Source organism: Lolium perenne, chromosome 7 (assembly GCF_019359855.2).
Source record: "Lolium perenne isolate Kyuss_39 chromosome 7, Kyuss_2.0, whole genome shotgun sequence".
In the NCBI taxonomy this organism is placed as follows: Eukaryota; Viridiplantae; Streptophyta; class Magnoliopsida; order Poales; family Poaceae; genus Lolium; species Lolium perenne.
The window spans coordinates 216,290,973-216,310,651 of NC_067250.2; the positions used below are offsets into that span (position 1 = coordinate 216,290,973).

Genomic DNA, 19,679 nt, shown 5'->3' on the forward strand with positions numbered 1-19,679 from the left:
AGAACATCGAGCTACATCAACAATTACAATAACACCAACCCCACAACAATAATAACAATACAAGCAAACCTCACACCAACCAACAACAGAGAGCACGCAGAGAAAAATCGCATGACACAAACATTCAAGGAGGAGGACCTTGCCTTCCATCTTCATCTTTTTTTGAGGGCATGCCAAAGACATACCTTATTTTTGTAGAAGGAGAAGAACACAATTTACAAGACGGCTAAACTAGGATGCAAAATCTTGGAAATCCAAGAACCCCACACACACACCCATACTAGAAAACCTAAGCCTACTCTCGCAAAGGTGGGGCACTCCCTCTAGTGTGAGCCAACTCCCGAATACATATCTCCTCTTGTATGTGTTGAACAAGTTGAGATTTAGTGCATTGCTCATGGAAGTTCCATCTTCATCTGACAAAGCAAGCGGCCAATATGAACTTGGTCTCATGGTTTCCACCCGACAACACCCCAAAAAAGAGGGAGGGGTGTCAAACATGAATGAGGTAATCCAAGAAGGAAGCCAAGCTCGCTAACCCGGCTCCGATGAGAGCATCAGACTGACCTAAGGGAACACCACAAAACGGTCAACCACCTATAACCACCATCACAAAACCCTTTGCGCAAACCGACAAGCAACACTGCGATAGAAACAACATAGGACCAACCCAGTTTAGGTGGCTCTAAGATGGCGCCTCTAAGGAGGTAGCGACGTCAAAGACAACCCCTTTGTCTAATCTAAAGAAAGATCTATGGCTTTGGCCTAGATAATACTTAGGGTAATCGGGTGTGTGGGAGGCCCACGACGGTGCTTCCAATGAGGAAGATGGCACACACGAGCGCCGACACAGAGCTTTCGCTTGTAGAATCAGACCTGAGACCGCCACCAAACCAGTTTGGCTGCAAGGATCTCCGAACCTTAGCACTACCAGCCGGATTGAAGTTCATGAAGTTCGTCTCTCCTCCGAGGAGATGGCCATACCGAAGAGCTCCCGTCGGCCAGAGCCGACACACAACACGAGCGCATCAAGGAAGGAACTCCATGGCCTAACTGCACGACACCTCAGTGACACCAGATCTCCATGCCTCCACACCGCCACCAATGTCGCCCACCGCACTGCCTTCTCCATAGTGCCCATCCGACACTGCCGTGCGGATGCATAAACGCTCGAGGAAAACGCTCTACCACATAAAGACCCTACACTCTACCACCACCGCAACAACCCTCCCGTCTCCACCATGACTGAGCTTGCGACCCTAACTGATGTCGCGTGTAGACGCACCACCGTGCCGCACCACCGTGCCGCACAAACCAGCGACCTAGGGCGCCGTGCCCATCGCAAAAAAAATCAGATGATATGATGGTCATGTCCTATTTGTTCCTATGAATTTGAATCGGTGTTTGATACCTCATGAAAACAAATGAATCACCATAAGAGGTACGAGGGGATGAGATTTTTCTTTAAAATAAAGAGGGAAAAGTCCATAGAAGAAAGATCATAATGACTCAACGGTGGGGATCAAATGACATGCGGAAGGAAGATCCCTAGGAATTTCTACTTATCAAAGAGGTATTGACGCACAAGAGAAATAACAAAAGTTTGAGTACACCTATAAAGTTCATGCATGAAAATCAAAGAAGCTCTAAATAAATTCTTAAGGATCCAAAATCCTGGAAATCAAACTTATTTCTAAGAATTTTCAAATTCTAAAATATTCTAAAAATTCTTTTAAATAAAGAGAAAATTGCACATAGCCATAGTTTCAAGTCAACTCGTAAAGGTTTTCCCCAACTTTTGGGCAAACTTTCACAATACATCTTCTTTTAAAGCAATATCTAACTAGCAGTCAACAACTCACCCAAATTCACCCTTTGATTGACAAAACTGACATTCTAATCCCACCCATTAGGACAACATTGCGTGCATGCATGCCAGCAAGGACCGACCCAACTCATTCAGCTAGCATTCGAGCAAGCTCAATCTTGAGGCTAGGTCGGTCCATGTACACCACGCTGGCCTAAGATGTGAGACCCAAAATGTTTGTTTTGTCGTCAATGCCTGGATTTGGATGGATCATTCCTAGTTAGCTTAAATGTTGTGACATTGTGAAAGTTTGTTCAAAAGTTAGGGAAAACAGTTTAGAGATGTATCAGGTGAAAATGGCCTATTCTGCAGTTTTGACTAATGCCTGCCTGAACCGTTGGATGGTGTAGATAGGCAGAGATTTGCCCAGCTCTATCCCACCCCAACCGTTTTGCAAAATGAACTCTGAAATCATATTTCCCTCCCGTTCTCACACATTTCTCTGAGTTTTCGAGTTACCACTCTTCCCATCTTCACCACTCCCTAGCCAAATCCCTCCCCAGTGAGGCAACACGCTGGCAGTTCGAAGAACGGAGGAGAAGTGGATAGCAAAACCAGCAGCGGGAAGACAAGCAAGATTGCAACATTTACTTCCTTCTCCTTCCCCATTGGGGCATGATTTTGCTAGCTAGAACACATGGCTCATCAGTTTGTTTGCTGCCATTTTCCCCTCAAGCTGTAACAGATCTAACTAAATGATCGCAAATTTGGTAAGAACTTTTGTTGTGTTCTCTCTGAAAAGGTGAAAAGTCTGTTCCGGCTCTGGATGTTCATTTGGACAGTGATTTTTTTTATTGTGACATTTTTTTCAAGTTTTTTTTTGTCTTCACATTCAAAATTTCTTTCAAAACCGGCACATTGTTTGATCATATCTGATTTTGTTCTTCAACTTCTTCGTAGCTAATTTTAGCGTTGCTAATATCCAAACTAACTCGGTAACGATTTCCTAGAACATGAAAACGGGGTTATGTGAAAACATCTTGCCTCATCTTTGTTGTGAAATCTCACCATTGATACACAATCGAAGGGCTAGGAATATAAAAAAAATCGGATTTCCAGAACTTGGGCATTTGCAGCTGATATGTCCCTCAAACAGATGGACCACAAAAAAAAGGACATGAAAAGTTTCGGTTTTGTGGTCGAGGCAGACATGATCAGACATGTACGCATCAACAGAAATCCACCCTAAATGGTGCGAGACAAATAAAAAGCATACTGCTTATCCGTTTGGGTGCCCGGTTGGGTACTTGTGTTTGTCCTTCCGACAAAAATGGACACGGAAAAACTAAATGGGATTTCTGCAGGAGATGCCCCAAGTCTACCAGAAACTTTGGTTTTGTGCAATTTACTCTTTAACAAAAGGGCTCCAAGTTGTAACCAGCATTTGGCGGATACAATTTAGGTGTACCAATTTTGTAATTGGAAAAATCATTTCAGTTCTAACATTTTTTTGTAAAATAGCATTCGTTGGGTTTTCAAAATGTAGTCCATCTATTCCCAACATGTCCACGGCCAGTGCGCAACACACAAAACATGCCACACCTCATTTTGCTCAGCCACGAAAATCGTGCACGCCCCAAAAACAACGGGAGAAGAAAAATGAATACCAGAAGTAGCCTCCGCAGCAGCGCCCACGTGTCTGGCGCCCTTTCTTCCACAGTCACCGTACCGTGGGCCACCGATCCTGCGGGACCCGGTGCTCAGCGACCGCTCGGGTCAGCGCCACGAGTCCGCCGAAGAATGCGGAGCGAGCGGCGCCGCGCTGTGTCAGCTGGATAGGCACGGCCGGGGCCCACAGCGCAGCCTGCGAACGTTCCCTTTTCCGCCGGATATTTTAAAGCCGCAGCCCCCCTTCCGTTGCTCGTCTCGTCGCCGTCGTGTCCAGTTCCTCCGCCGCTCCCATTCCGTCGAGCGCCGCGCCGTCGTGCGCCGCCGCCGTGGGACGCTAGGGAGCCGCGAGGGAGCTCCCGGGGACCCGGCTCCGGCGCCATGGCTTCTAGGTGAGCTCCCCTGTCCACCTCCCGCAACCTCCACTCCACCTACGGCCCTCGCCCGCCCCGGTGGTTCCCCTGAGCTCCGATGCTCCCTTCGGATACGTGGGTTCAGATGTTACGCCTGCAGCCGGTCTAGTATGCCTACTGCCAATTTCGCTTCATTTCGGGGAGATTGTGGTGCCTGGGGGATGGGGAAGCTCGCGATTGGATTCCTCTGGTGCCAAATTGTTAGTCGGATTCCTCCTTGCTATTTTTTTTTTTTTGTCGATTAGCTGCGCAGCTCGAATCCAATTTAGTACTCCGTCCATTGTGGTACTAGTACTTTACTACTGTACTTTCGAAGCGTGTGGGCATGGGAATGTTTCATTGTTTCTGCTTGGCTTTTAGCCCCTCCAAACAAACCGGAATTACCTGGGGCCCGTTCTCGGTTGACCACTGTACTTGTTATGTCCTCCCGAATTTTATCCTTGCACTTGGCAGGATAGTTTTACTGCAGGATTCCAGTAGTAGTACAAGTCCTGTAGCTGACTGTAACAGGGAAAACTCCCTGAAGTTCATCCTTTTTGGTGGTGACCCTTTTTGGGGAATGCAAATGCTAACAATTCTGCTCCAGCATGATGCTTTTTTAAGTGCCATTAGTTTCATACACATGCTCGATCCATGGGTTCTGATTAGAAGCAATCATCGCACAAGCTAACACGATCCGTTGTGTTTCTGTCTCATAATTTCCCCAGGCCCACGATGGGGTCCTTCGATGTTGAAGCCACTGACCTGGAAGATGTCAAGGTTTCAAAAGACAAAGACGGCCCTTCACGCTTCCTGAGGCTCCCAAACATGCAGAACAAGTCTCTTCTGTCCGGTCTGGCTTACTGCATAGCGTCCTGCAGCATGATTTTAGTCAACAAGTTTGTTCTATCTGGCTATGGTTTTAGTGCTGGAATATCTCTGATGCTTTACCAGGTAACATTGACATGCTAATTGTGTTTTAGTGCTGGAATATCTCTGATGCTTTACTGGCTGTATACTTCTCATGCTAATTGTGTTTTCCTTCTGGGTTTTGTCTGTGCTGCTTGGTTGGCATTGACATGTCTCCTTCATCATGGTTTACTCAGAACATTGTTTCAGTGACCATTGTTTCTACATTGTCCCTCTCCGGTGTGATTTCAACTGAACCATTAACATGGAAATTAATCAAGGTTTGGTTGCCTGTGAACATCATATTTGTCGGAATGCTAATCACAAGCATGTTTAGGTATGTCTCAGATATCCCGATCATTTTGAGCTTGGAGCACTGTTTTTTGTGCACTTCGCTTTGGTCAGTACTTGTATCCTCTTTGGTATTGGGCATGGACCGTTTACTAAATTTGAGCAGTTAGTTTTAAAAGTTATCTATTCCTCCATTTAGTAAAATATAAAAACCATACTCTGTTTCTTCCTTCCCACTCTCAGTACTAGTGCTTGATAATATTTGACAGCTCATAAAGTTCAGTTAGGGAGAAATGTTTGTTGTGCTCATACTAGCTTGGTGGGTGGTGCAGCTCATCTGCTCTGGGTCTGTCCATGGTCTATTAGTTAGTTAGACAGGACAGCAGAAAACTTGGATCAATTTCTAGGCTTAGGAAAATTTTGAGTTGAGTTTTTCCGTGTGAGCTGTGAAGAATTTTTCTTCAACTTATATTAAGGAAAGAAAGATTGTAGTGTTTGCTGAATTTTATTTCCTGCACCTTATAATATTTTCTACCTTTCAGTTTGAAGTACATCAATGTTGCGATGCTGACTATATTGAAGAATGTCGCGAATGTACTTACTGCTTCTGGGGAAACCTACTTCTTTAAAAAGCACCATGGTACACAAGTTTGGATTTCTCTCATGTTGATGGTATGTCTAATTATAAGTTATAAATGTTTTCGTAGGACTAGAACCCTATTTTCTTCTTCAATTGCTGAATAGTTGCACGTAATTTATTTGTTGCCTTATATCTAACAATAGGTGCTCAGGAAACGCTGGCTCGAACTAACAGGTGTATCGAAGACTTGACTCACCTCTCTTTTTCTGTAGATAATCTCAGCCATTGCAGGAGGAATAACAGATCTCTCATTTCACAAAGTCGGCTATACATGGCAGATCTTAAACTGTTTTCTAACAGCATCATATTCGGTATTGTTCTTGATGCCAGCTGTTACACCTCCCAAATGTTTTAGATTCCCATCTCCAGTCCCATAGATTAACACAAGTTACAAGACAAATATCTTCTGTTCTGAGGTGCCTCCATATAACCTGTTTTCTTCCAGCTTACACTGCGGCATGTAATGGACAGTGCTAAGCAAGCCACCAAGTCTGGGAATTTGAATGAGCTTTCAATGGTTTTACTGAATAACGCTCTTTCACTACCATTGGGAATTATCCTCGTGCTTGGTTTTAACGAAGTGGAGTATCTGCTAGAAACGTAAGTTCGTGATTTAAACTTAACTCTCTCACTTTTTGTATAGCACAAACCTAATGAACAACATACAAACTGTGGAACCACCATCTTTGCGCAACTATTCACCCGGAAAGTTCCTTCCAACTTTCATGTCCTCCCTGGCATTCAAGTCCGTTCCTTTTAGACACACCAACACCAAACAGAGTCTAAAAGTTTTACTGTATGGCCATGCCATCTGCTATCTAGAAAAAAACTAGTTATAATTGCAACTATTTACTCGTTAGTCTCATGGAAAATGAATTGCAGGCCACTGCTGAGGATGCCCATGTTTTGGCTAGTCATCACTGCCAGTGGAGTTTTGGGGCTTGCTATCAGTTTTACTTCGATGTGGTTTCTTCGTCAGACAAGCGCAACAACATATAGGTACCAAATGAATCCTACCAGCCTTTCTTGAATGTATGCACTTCACTCTTCGTGAGCTTCTTTAACAGGAATATTGCTCCTGGTACAGCCTTGTAGGGTCTCTTAACAAGATCCCCCTTTCTATGGCCGGAATCCTTCTCTTCAAAGTCCGCACAAGCATGGAGAACTCCATAAGCATACTGCTTGGTAGGTTTTGTCTACAATGATGTCAAATCTACATTACTTTTGGGTTCATACATATCACATTTGCCTAACAAAAAGAAACTTTGACCATTGCAGGTCTATTAGCGGGAGTATTTTTCGCCAGGGCGAAATTGCGCGACAGCTCCCAGTCCTAGCTGTCTGCCAAGGTGTACAGGTGGTAGAAGAAGGTAGCTAGGATTTTCCTGATCATCAGAAGCAGGATGCTCCCTCAGATTACAGTCTGGGAAATCTGTGCATATGCGAAGGTTCTTTCCCAGTTGGCAAAGGCATCAGACAACATGTAGTTAGCCTGGTGCTACAGTTTTCCTTTTCGTTTCTTCTCGGCAACGACCTGGAAAGCTGGAACCCTGTTGTTGCTCCATTGTTGCATGATGATACAGTCATACAGATAGATACTGCTCAAATATACCTGGTTGGGTGGGTCTGCTCTATGCATTGCTATGGATAAGTGAGTAAAATGCTCAAATGAACATGTAGTCCTTGGACTCTCCATAAAATGCTATCGGAGCCCGAGCTCACAGGATCTCTTTATTTTTAAAATTCGAAAATGATATTTTAAAATTTCAAAAATTCTGAAAAAAAAAAGTACAGCCGCACAGGTAAACCTGCGCTTTTCCATGTTTTTTTTCGATAAAGGACCATAGCCCCAGCCTCTGCATCAATAGATGCACACGGCTGCTTTATTAAAGAAGTATCAAGTCACAATAGTTCCAACATCTTTTTTTTTTGCGGGTAAAAAGGAGCTTTATTACTCACCAAGGGTTACAAGGCGATCATTCTCAAGAATCTGAAGAATGTCATCAGGTCCTGAGCCTAACCAAAATACAGTTTGATGATTAACTCTTGCCAGATTGGCAAGGTTATGACTAACCCAAATCTGAGATCGCTCCACTTTGATCCAGTGTCCAAAGATGGATGGCTAGTGCGGCTTGTAAATCAATTGTGCCATGGTGTTTTTCTTGTTCCCGGGATGATCTTCACTGTTCTTCTCCAATGGCTTCTTCAACTGCGACAAAGAATGACTGATGGTCGGCGACCTAGCAATAGCAAGCACAAATAGTGAAATGTTTTGTCCCGTGCATGAAATCAGTCAGTTTCGTTGTGTGCCAATCCGTTTGAGATCCTTGAATCTTTACGGAAGTGAATGAAACATGGCAACACAAATCTTAAAGCATGAAACTGGGTGAATCCAATGACACAAACATATGCGGGGGTTTTTCTAAAAAAAACATATACGGGGTTCCGTGCACAGAACAACCACCGGGTTCTGCACAACTACCTTTTATGATGTTTATGTTCTTTCGTAACTTGTGGGCATTTTTTTCGAAAATGATACTTGTGGGCCCTTTTTAAGGGTTTGTGTGCATTTTGTGTACTACATCTATTTCCATGAGTAATGCTTACGTTATTTTTGAAAACTCAAACCATGTAAAGTTGATCAAGTTTTTACAAAAAAGCCGTTAACATGCAAAATTCAAAACCAATATCATTAGGTATATCATAAAATATATTTTCATATGATATATATAGAATATCATATTTGTTGGTAGATTGTTTCTTAAGTTTGGTCAAACTTTACTTGGCTTGATTTTTCAAATAAATAAATAAATACAGGACTTGTACATTGAATTGATGGAGGCAGCTGCATCCTCTGGACATGTGCACTCGTGTTTTTTTTTTTTTTGAACAATGGACATGTGTACTCGTGTTTGTATGCCATCCTTCATCCTTATCCGCTTCACAAAAAAAACTCTAAAAACACCCTGACACACCGTCTCGATCGGGTTCGTCAGCCAGTGGGAAGGAACCCTTGCCCCTCTCTCTCTCTCGTTCCCACCCCAAATGGATCAGGGTATCGCCGGAGAAGAGATGCACGATCCGGCGAGCGGCGCCAGTGATGGTGAAGGGGCGTGGACGGGACAGAAGAGGCCCAAGCACCAATGCCCATCTCCCACCAGGGATTCCGGCGAGATTGCCGGTGCCCGTACTAGCTCATCATCCTCTGACGTTCATGCCGTCCCGGATCACCAAGAACCTTCCACCGAGATCGCGCGTGCCATTGGCATGGACACGGTCACGGTCGCGTCACGGGATGAGCTGGAGGAAAATGACATTATCAGCGATGAGGAGTTCCTTGGATACCTCAAGGTTTTGGCCACCAGGCCTGCTCCTATCACCATCTCTGTGGGCAGTCTGGACAATGATGAACAACGCAAGCTCTATGAGCGCCTCGCTCTCTACCGTGTCAGGGCTTCCAAGGTTCCTTCTCATCCACATCTTTCATGTCGTGTGTGAGTCTGTAATTTGCAATCCTCCTGTTTTGCGACTGAACTTTATCCCTCACTGCTTATCCTTATGTTGTGCGTAGTTGGCCCGAGGAGTTTGCGTAGATGATCTGGACGAGGTGACACTGACAAAGGAGTACTCTCCAGAAATCTGAAGGCCTTGCTTGCTGACTATGAGAAAGATGACGCTGTCGATTGGTACTTTGACCGTAACTACTCCTCGCTCGCTGACTTGGGCGACTACCATCGCCTTGTCCTTAAAGATGTAAGTGTCTATGCTCATACTCGTAATGATGACTAGTTCAGCCTTTTCTCATGTTAATGCATCCTAAAACCAGAATCCCCGTTAAAATGACATGGCCATATTCTTCTTTTTTTACGGTTTATGAGGATTATGTTCAACATGTGATTTATCGCACTGCTATTCTTAGAGCTCTGTCGGTAAGAAATACATGTTGTATTTGACCAGGTTGAGCTACCGTCTAAAAAAACCAAGTTCATTTAGTTAGTGAACACAATCTAGAGTCTTCTACCATAGGTAACTACATAGGTGGGTACTACTGGGTTTGCTGTTAATTATATATTTATATATAGATTTAGAGAAGAAAACCTCAAGTTTAACACGAGTTTCCAGTAAAATTATTTGGTTCTTGGCAATTTCATTTCCTAGCTGTTCATGGTCTTGCCTTTCCCAGATTGATAGCTACTAATCTAAGTAGCTAATTGATTTTGCACCTATTACACGGTTAATTTGTTAGTTTTACATTGTACATCATGATGTTATTTTTTAGAACCATGGCGATTCTGCTAACTTCCGTAGCTTAAACAGTACTGAAACCGTTCACTTAATTTTCAATGCAGTTATGTGTTTCATCTATTTCTTTTCCCCTCTGGATTGCAGGACGGTATAAGGTACTTCGATTGGGTGACATACCGCTCATCATTTACTAGCTATGAAATTGATGAAGAATATGTAAAGCTCAGTGAAGAAATATCAAAGAAAATCAAGGTATACAATCAAAGCTATGAAAGTAAGTTAATTTCATGATCTTTTGGGATGCTGATAATCTATATCTTATGAGCAGTGGGTTAAACGTTACATGGAGTGTGAACTAACATCTTGCGAGGTAAGTATGCCCTAAAGAAAATAGTGGAGTAAAAGTACAAACATAGTATAATACCATGATAACTTTGTTCTGTAGTGGATGGAGATGAACAATAAAGGATTCCGCCAAGCAGTGAGGATTGCGGCAGGATTTCCGCGCATGAGCTATTTTTTTGTTCTAATGGCCTTTAAGGTAAATACATTAGCCTATCAATATATTTAATTTGCGCTCAACGCAGGTCTTTGTTGTATTTGACAGCAATATTCCTTTGGCTCAGGAGCACGTGTCGGATGTGATGTTTGATTATTGGAGCCGTGAAGACATTGATCGTCTCTTTTTTGAGATGTGGAAGTGTATGACTTAGCAAAAGGTTAGCATGTGTGATGTACTGATGGAACCAAACATATATTGGTCTTATTTAGGAATAAGCAACAATAGCGTTTATCTGTGTTTTTGTGCCTGCTGTATATGCTTGGTCATCTATGTTTCCTTTCTCGAACGTGGCTCAGATTGATTCCACATCTGCTTTGGTCGAAGTCAATCGACAGGATATGTTCCCTCGATATCGAAGAAAAATCCAGTTTGCACTGGATCGTAGTGACATTTCTGATCTGTTTTTAGAGGTATTTGTTCTTATAATTGGCAGATGGTCTGCGATTCGCACCTTGATCCTTTGATTTCTGGTTACTTACCGTGCGTGATCTTTGCTAATGCCTTTCATATGCTCTGTCTCTTGTTTAGTTTGATACCTGCGTGGAAGGCATCCCTGATGACGTAAGTTCGATGCATAGTGGACATGAATTTGTAATCGGAATGCAATACTGATTAATCACATCAATGGCACAAACACTGTTGTTTTATTTAGGCAGCCCAGGATGGAGCACGTGAGCTGATTACATGGGCGGTTTGGAATAAGGTGTGCATGTTTGTTCTTGTGTGTTCTGGAAGAACATGGCAACTCATTTTCAGTTTCATCTTTCATTTTCAGCTTAATAAACCGAAGATGTGGCACCAGTATATTATAAGGAAGATGGAGATTGCTAAACACATAGGCTTGTATCCACAAGTATGCATATGCGTATTTTATACATTCTATATATCTGTCAAAATTTCTAGTAACTGTTCACGTTTATTTGGTCTAAAAGAAAGCTGTTGTGTAAATCACCTTGCAGGCTTGACGTGTCTCGAAACCTAGGACACGGATGGGTTTGACTAATAACAGTGTATTATCCCTACAAGACATGCAAGTATTATCCTGCAGGTCCTGCACGGATTATCCTGCAGGGCCAAGCAATGCACGATTCGGACTACAAGTATGACCGAAGAGCACAGCGCTACCGACGATCAGCTATGTCCTTTCAATTGACATTGCCGGTGTGGATGTGCAGCGTGGGCCGATGCTAGGGATCTTTTTGAGAAACGTTGATATAAGACGTCAGGTTACATGGCATTGCGTGTCTCCGCATGGAGAGGAGAGCGCGTGAAGTTTTTTCCTTCCACCTTGTGAAGAGTTCAGGAACAAGTCATCTTGGTGTGGCCTTCTCTAAGAGATAAGGTGTCTGTAATTAATACTGTATTTCTGTTTAGACAAGGGCAGGCGATAGAATTTACAGTAACATATGATCCGAATCATCCGATTTGTATTCTGTTCTTTTCCTATTGGTCTAGATGGACAAAGATCATGTCTGTGCCGCATTTTGAAAAGGCACACATCTTAAAGTTTATATATAAATCTTAACCGCGACATAATTTCGTCTAAGCGGGGATAGCTCAGTTGGGAGAGCGTCAGACTGAAGATCTGAAGGTCGCGTGTTCGATCCACGCTCACCGCATTATTTTTTCGATCTGAGAACCATTTCTTTCTATACTGCCAAGCTACCAAATACATGCCGTCTATCTCATAGCACTGATTCCTGAACATTACTTAACTTTTTAAATTTGGCTGAAGTATCATATCTGTAAATCGAATGTGTGAATTTGTCCTCAAACATACTTTTACAATGTACTACCGAAGTACCTATCAAACTTTTCTATCTCTTAGCACTGATTGATAAAATAATATCTTGTATCTGTTGGATCTATATTGTACCAATAATTGTGTCGTTATAAATCACAAATGTCATTATTAGTTTTATAAATTTTGATTTACATATTCATCCTGAACCTCCATCCTAAAATACATGACATCCTAAAATGCTTCGTCTCAAACTTCTCTATCTCCAACCACTAATTGATGGAAATTACTTGGGATTTAGTAAACCAAACTTGAAAGAAATAGTTTCACGATATTATATGTACACAAATTAATGGTCAAAGTTGTTCCTTCAAGGCTATGCAAAATCTAAAAATTGTTATTAAGTGGCATACCCGAAAACCGAATGTGGAGTTAGTTTTTAAACAGAATCACCACTTCCCAGAAAAGAAGCGTATAATATTTTTTTACAATAATACTACCAATACATTTAGTCAAGCTTTTCTATCGCATAGCCCTAATGATTTTCTTATCCACCAGATGAAAATCTAGCTAATAATTTCGTGAAACAATACATTTACACCGTCTAATAATGAACGTGGGGACACCATTATAAGTGTGAGTGTGGTTTCAAAACTTCAAACCATAGCTAAATAAAGGAAAAAAATTCAACAGATTCTGCATCAGTTGCATACAACCATATATATTATTTAGAAATGATAGGTCTTGCCCGACGATAGGTCCACTAACGTAACACAAACATATGACAAACGATAGAAACAAATAAAAAATTAACAACTCCTAGTCAAAGTTAAAAATGGTTTGTTGCACGGTGCGATGATGTCATGATGATGAGTCTAACGGTAGGCCGATATCGGGTGCCATGCATACACCGAGACGTACTATCTAGCTGATGACATCTAGCAGTGACTGATCTTATAACTATAAAGACAATCCGCAACCCCTAAGAAGAGAAATGTCGTAGGTTTGCACACAAAAAACAAGATGCTTGTAGGAAGGTTGGGAAGCAGGTGGCGTGCTCCAATCTCGACGGGCAATTGTTCGGCCCCCTAATAGAACATGAAACACTAAGACCATGCGGGAGATAATGACTGCTTGCGTGATCATGCACCATTGTTTGTTCCCCTAATAGAACGTGAAACATTAAGACCATGTGGGAGATAATGATTGCTTGTGTGATCATGCACATTATGATCGATGGTGTAAGCGCATGATAGCCTCTTTAACCAAGAGTGATAATTTCAAGGTTAATTGGTTGGGCCGAAGCCTAGGACAACATCATTTGAATAGGTCCACCACGTGCACAATTAGATCCATGATCACCACACTCAAGATCGAATTCAAGCGGATTTGATTGGGCATATGTGAGTCTACCTAGGAAACCAATAATCATCTTCTCTCATTTTATTTGTGTGTGAACTTTATTTGAATGTGCACTATGTTGTTTATGTGGGAGTGATGTTTTGCCTCTCATGTGCATCTGCTCCCTTTATTTTAAAATGCATCTTTCAACATTTTGAAATGTTAAAAAATTTCAAGCAGTACATGCTACATGCGCATAAAATTTTTCCATGAAAAATCGACTTATCGTTTGAGCGTGTAAAAGAATTGGTGATAAAAATAAGGCTTTCTGTGACACCTGATTTTTTACATGGCCCACAAAAATACCATTTACTTGAAACCATACGAACACATAGATTATCGAGATGTACATGCGAAACTTTTTGTTGGAATTTTTGACAAATGAAAATATGGTTTTTGGGCGGTGGGAGCATATGCACCTGCGAGCCGAATTAAAATTTCCTTTTTATTTGTTTTTAAACTATTTAGATTTATTTGGTTTGTGAACTTATATTATTCATAAGGAACGTGTTGCCCCTTCTCCCCCTATTTCGTTGTCCTTTTGGTCGTTCCCGTCGCCCACCTGGGCATCGCTCCTATGGGCCTGGCCCAAAATCTTCGCTCCCGGACCGCGTGGCGACCTCCACAAACAGTTACTACAATATTAGAGGAGGAGCTGTGTGTTCGAGTTAGGGTTCCACCCTGCCGTCCTCCATCCTCGGCCTGCAAAATCTCCGAGCACAACGACGGCAACGGCACCCGCTCGCCCCCACCCTACACTATCCTCACCGCCAAGACCCCGCCACGACGACTGGTAGACAGCAGCTCGAGATCGAGGTCAGCACGGAGAACCCCCACCGGTGCATTGTGGTGGCTGGGGCGACACCAAGCAGGAGGAGGAATCTAGAGAGATCGTTAGCTCTTCCTCGGCCACAGCAGCATAGCTTACCACGCCACCGTTATCCCTCACCGGAAACAGCCGGCGGATACCCTCCTGGCGAGGAGCTCCGGCGCTCATATCTCACCACATGAATCCTTCCCCTCCTCGAGCCCCACCAGGTTCCAACAGGCACGAGAGGGGAGGCGGCGGCCGGCGGACTTGAGCGAAGGTAGCGGCAGCGTGGACTCTAATGGGGCCAGCTGGGGATGGGTGGAGCCGTGGCCGTGTGAATCGATCAGCGGGAGCTGTTGAGCGGCAGGAAGATGGCAAGAATCCTCCAACATTAGCTACCATCTACGAATTGGACCTGTCTGATGATGTTCTGCATATGCTACGGCAATTTTCCGAGGATGATAGCAGTCACGGCGACATTCATGCTGTGCCATGCCCTCTAGAGGTAATTATTATCTCTTTCATTCTGTATGAATTCATCCTCGATCTGTTCTCACTCTTACCATGTGTTTGTTGGGTTGTGTATAGGGATAGCTTCATGATGCACTTGTAGCAGATTCTGTACAGCTGTCGTGCCTCATCACTGCCGATTAAGGTCGAGCCCAAGCCGGTGAGTCAGTGGGTACCCTCTCTTGCAGTTGATATCCTTTGTTCAACGGTTCGGAAGGTCGCACTAGATGCAAACGTACTGGTCTGGTTGATGCTTCTTACTTGGACGAACACTGAAGTTTTGCTCCTGGCTTTTACAGATTGAATTCAGGATTTAACTTGGATCTCATTATTGATTGGTTCACTCAATTCCATCGATCCAGGGAATAAGGCTAGGGAGATCTTCTGGTAGTTATCAAACATGTAATTTCCAATGGGTGCAGCTAACTCCCTCTTATTTGTATTTGAAGGTGTCATAACTAATCATTAGGACTTGGATTGTTAGTTACTTAAGCACATGTTCAGTACTTCAGTCACAGTACATGTGTTTTGTGTATGTCAGCATCACTGCTAAATGGTTTGATTTAGCATACCAAATACTAATTTATTAGAGGTGCGTGCAATTATACAAGCAGCAGTTATCAAACAAGAATGATTAGCTTTGCTATATATTTTAGATTCAGCAATGGTGCATAGAGGTGGTTCAAATTTACTCTAAGCATTCCTCTCATGTATACTGATGGCGGGCAGATTAGTTCAGGGAAGTGGGATGTTGATGTCAACGACATATTGGATGAGGGGACTGTTGGGAAGAGTGAGAATGGATTGAGGAGGAATTCAGGTGGTGATGAATATGCCGAATCTATTTTACTACTTCAGAGAGCGCATGAATCTCTTGAGAATGGTATGTCTGAATTCTCACCCAGTTTATCTTTATTCATTAACCGACTCCTGAATAATTTGTTCATTCAGACAAATGTGGCATGCCAACTATATGAACAAAAAAAAAGGGTGCAGTTCATCTTGCTGCATTTGTAAGAAGTGTAAGATCAAACTGATATTTATTCTTGATGCTTGACTAATACAAGTCATGCTTCAGTTGTTCTGATGTTTTTTATTTCGTTTTCTGGAAATACCTATAGTTGTTATATGAACCATCAATAATTACCGTGACATTAGAAATGATGCTGGTAGGAAATTCCTATTACTTAAAAAATTCTATGTCTAATATGATCTGTTTAGACATAAATCTGGTTGATTTGATAAAACAACCCAGGAACATGTCCTTTTACCTCAAAAGTCAAATTAGCTTAAACTTCAATCATCAAACGGTTAAGATTTCAATTCTATGGCTGCAGTATTTAATTATCAGTTTATCACCCTGTTTTGAGGAGGAGGCCGGCGACGACAGCGTCATCCAGAGCCTGACGCTTGGCGCGCTCGACAACATTTTCTTGGTCGGTGGCGCTGGGATAGAGGTGGTCAAGAACTTCTGCCACAACATGCACGGGTAGGGCGTTTCAGTGAAGATCTCCGGCGGCCGCGTTGGCATTAAGACCAGCTCCTACTCGATTCTAAAGAAGGCCCTGCTGATGCGCAACGAGACTAACATGCTGCTCATGATCCCTGGAGACACGGGCGCTCCCATTCCAACGTCGTCCACCATGTCGACATCAACACCGGGAAGGTTCTCACGGAGTGGCGATTCTAGAAGGATGGATCTGACATCACGATGCGAGACATTGCCAACGATAGTAGAAGTGTGCAGCTTGAACCTTCCGGGACAACCTTCTTGGGACCGGAAGACAACTGGCTATGTAGGTGTGATATGTGGGATGTAGCCTGTAGGCAGTGGTAGCTCCTCCGAGTCACCAGTGCTGCATTATCCGCAGGGCCATCCGTTCTCGTAGGGCATCAACTTCCAGTGCTCTGCAAGTACTAGGAATGGTTCAGTTGTTGTTGGTTCTGTGGATGGCAAGATCATGCTCTACTCAAAGAGTTCGATGAAAGATGGCGAAGACAGTGTTACCTGTGCTTGGATCACCAATTACTCATGTGGATGTTATATATGATGGGAAGTAGATTTTGGGCATGATAGACACATACTTGGTCTTGATTTGCACTGTCTTTATGATGGGAAAGAGAATACTGGGTTCCATGGGCGTATGGGAAATTGGATCGCAACACATAGCTTGCTGAAGCTCAGTCCAGTTGCATCGATCTTGGTTGGGAATGACAATCCATGGTGGACAGTTTTGGGTAAGCTTGGGGAATCAATGCTGCCAGAAATCAGTTAATATTTTGATCTGTACTTTGCTTTGAAACATTTTATTCTTATTGTACCACGGCTACTCTAATCATAAGATGTGGGTGCTTACAAATTTTTAGTATCTACATCAAGCTAGTACAATGCTTTAGCTTCATATAAAAAATGTGAATCCCATGCTGCATATACTAGGGCAATGTCTAGGTCCAGCCAATTTCCGGTACGTCATGTATATGTGGCCGGGCTAGCTACCGACACAGGGGGCGCCCTACGGCGGCTGGGAGGCCGCCGACGGCGAGCTCCGGGGCCACTTCGTCGGTACGTACGCACGCACGCCATCTTAATTGTCAGTTTGTCACCAGGGTTTGTCACTTACTCTCGTGTCAGTTACCACTCGTACGTGCTCGCTCTTGACTCTGGAACATCCAATCACTTTCCTATAACCGTGGAGATGGCCATGGTTACATTACGCTAGACGCAGCGTCAGGCAGATATCGCCGTAGTTTACTGTAAAATTCACATGAGATTCCTGCGCTCGTTCAGATGGGAATTCCCGTAAGATGCTCCCTACCCACCGTACAAGCTGGTTAACCATAACACAGGCTGGAGTTTTGGACGGGGTGTTGATCTGTGTAATGTATCTGCTATAAAAATGTATGTGCAGGCTTCATGTTGTAAAAGAAGTGTGTAAGATGATCTCAGGCGCGGTGAAGGATAGGTGGCGGACATGTGTCCTATCAACGCCAAGGGCGTGACAGGGACGTAGCAGTCAGAGTGTTTCCGGATGTTGTTCCCTGACGGTGTTCACTCGCTGCAGTCCATGATCTCCACCGACCTCAACCGCGTCATCATGGACAACACCCTCCGCCACGGGTCCATCGCCCACCTACTGGACGCATGGACATCATGTGCATCGACGTCCAGGGCTGAAGGTGCGTCCGCCAGAAAGACTGGACCTTTCATTGCCTCCTTTGGTTATGGGTGTACTGATTGTTCGTTGATGTATTTTGGATATAAGCATTTGCATCTAAGATGGTATCTCTTGAATCGTGGTTCATTTTCTGTCATTTTCTGAATAAAAGTACTGAACTATAGCATGTACTCTCTTCTGTCTTCTCTCTGAACTTAACTGGTATACTCTCTTCTTCAGGTACTCCAGTTGAAGTAATATTCAGGTCTTAGTGTAACATTGGAACCAGAATTTGGTTTAGAGATTGCAGAACTGAAGGGCTCGATCCTAGCGAGGTACTGGGGTAGTAAACAGCTTGATCTCAGCGATCTTCTGTTGTTGGGCTGTCAAGGTGTTGCTGCTGCCGGTGCTGGTGATCTGCGCTACTGGGAGCTGGTGGGGTGTGCTGCTAGGAATGGGCAAAGAGCGAGCCGGCGAGATGCTGCTGGGAGCTGGCAAGATACATTAGTGGGAGTTGACGAGATGCGCTTCTGGCTTTTATCGCCTGGCTTAGGCGTGCGCCAAGCCCCTGGAGGTGGGTCGAGGGTGATGCTGCCCAGAGGGGGGCTGGCCGGCCACATCAAGGCTGCCCTTGGCCGCACCCCTCCCTCTCTCTCAAACCCTAGCACCACTCCCTCCTCCACCTCTCTCCCGTAGCGCCTACGGCGAAGCCCTGCCGGAGATCTCCACCACCACCGACACCACGCCGTCGTGCTGTCGGGATTCCGAGGAGGATCTACTACATCCGCTGCCCGCTGGAACGGGGAGAAGGACGCCGTCATCAACACCGAACGTGTGACCGAGTACGGAGGTGTTGCCCGACTGTGGCACCGTCAAGATCTTCTACGCGCTTTCGAAAGAGGCAAGTGATCGACTACAGCAACAACGAGATCTAATCTCGTAGGCTTTGGAAATCTTCGAGGGTTAGTCTCATGATCTTCTCGTTGCTACCATCTTCTAGATTGGATCTTGGCTTGTTATTCGTTCTTGCGGTAGGAAATTTTTTGTTTTCTATGCTACGAATCCCATCACTTCCGTCACCGTTTTAGGAAGAGTATCAACTTTTTTAAACATATATGCAAGGAGGTGACGAAACATGATCGGTTTTTTGAGTAAAGAAGGAATGCTTGCTGCGAGCTTGGGTATAGTACTTACCAAAAAGGTGACCGCCGCCTTGCGTATGCTGGCATACAAAATTCCAGCAGATCTTCTTGATGACTATCAGTCAATGGGTGAGAGTTAAGCAATTGAGTGCGTCAAACACTTTGAAATAGCCATTGTGGAAGTGTTAGGCGGACACTACTTAAGAGCCCCTAATGCTGAAGACCGCTAGGCTCTTTATTCATTGAGTTGTTAGCATAAAATCACCACATTGACAGCTAAATCTTCATTTTGGTACCACTTTTTGTTTCGGTAGCAAAAAACTACTAGATTTTTCGTCGAATTTTTCAAAAACACTAAACCATCTCTGATCAAGAATTGACACGGATTGATGGCCAAACTGACAG

The 19,679-nt window shown here is 43.8% G+C and overlaps 1 protein-coding gene, 1 non-coding gene and 1 pseudogene across 2 annotated transcripts; all 3 read left to right on the plus strand.

Annotated features, from left to right (window-relative positions):
• Positions 1-3,710: 3,710 nt before the first annotated feature.
• Positions 3,711-7,341, plus strand: LOC127314198 (GDP-mannose transporter GONST1). Its single transcript, XM_051344655.2, has 9 exons — positions 3,711-3,867; positions 4,596-4,821; positions 4,974-5,113; positions 5,610-5,739; positions 5,920-6,018; positions 6,153-6,307; positions 6,590-6,706; positions 6,795-6,892; positions 6,986-7,341. The coding sequence occupies exons 1-9, from the start codon at positions 3,857-3,859 to the stop codon at positions 7,042-7,044; spliced, it is 1,035 nt and encodes a 344-aa protein (XP_051200615.1). The 5' UTR covers positions 3,711-3,856; the 3' UTR covers positions 7,045-7,341.
• A 4,719-nt stretch (positions 7,342-12,060) lies between these two features.
• On the plus strand, positions 12,061-12,133 carry TRNAF-GAA (transfer RNA phenylalanine (anticodon GAA)). Its single transcript has one exon. It is a non-coding gene; the product is annotated as a tRNA-Phe (tRNA).
• Positions 12,134-14,765: 2,632 nt separating this feature from the next.
• LOC127315568 (protein CYPRO4-like) lies at positions 14,766-18,640 on the plus strand (annotated as a pseudogene).
• Positions 18,641-19,679: the final 1,039 nt, after the last annotated feature.

Bases quoted from the DNA above. Each gene is read 5' to 3' on its own strand.
- LOC127314198 (XM_051344655.2), top strand. The intron at 5,114-5,609 runs GTATGTCTCAGA...TCTACCTTTCAG, and splicing joins CTAATCACAAGCATGTTTAG to TTTGAAGTACATCAATGTTG. The intron at 6,308-6,589 runs GTAAGTTCGTGA...AATGAATTGCAG, and splicing joins GTGGAGTATCTGCTAGAAAC to GCCACTGCTGAGGATGCCCA.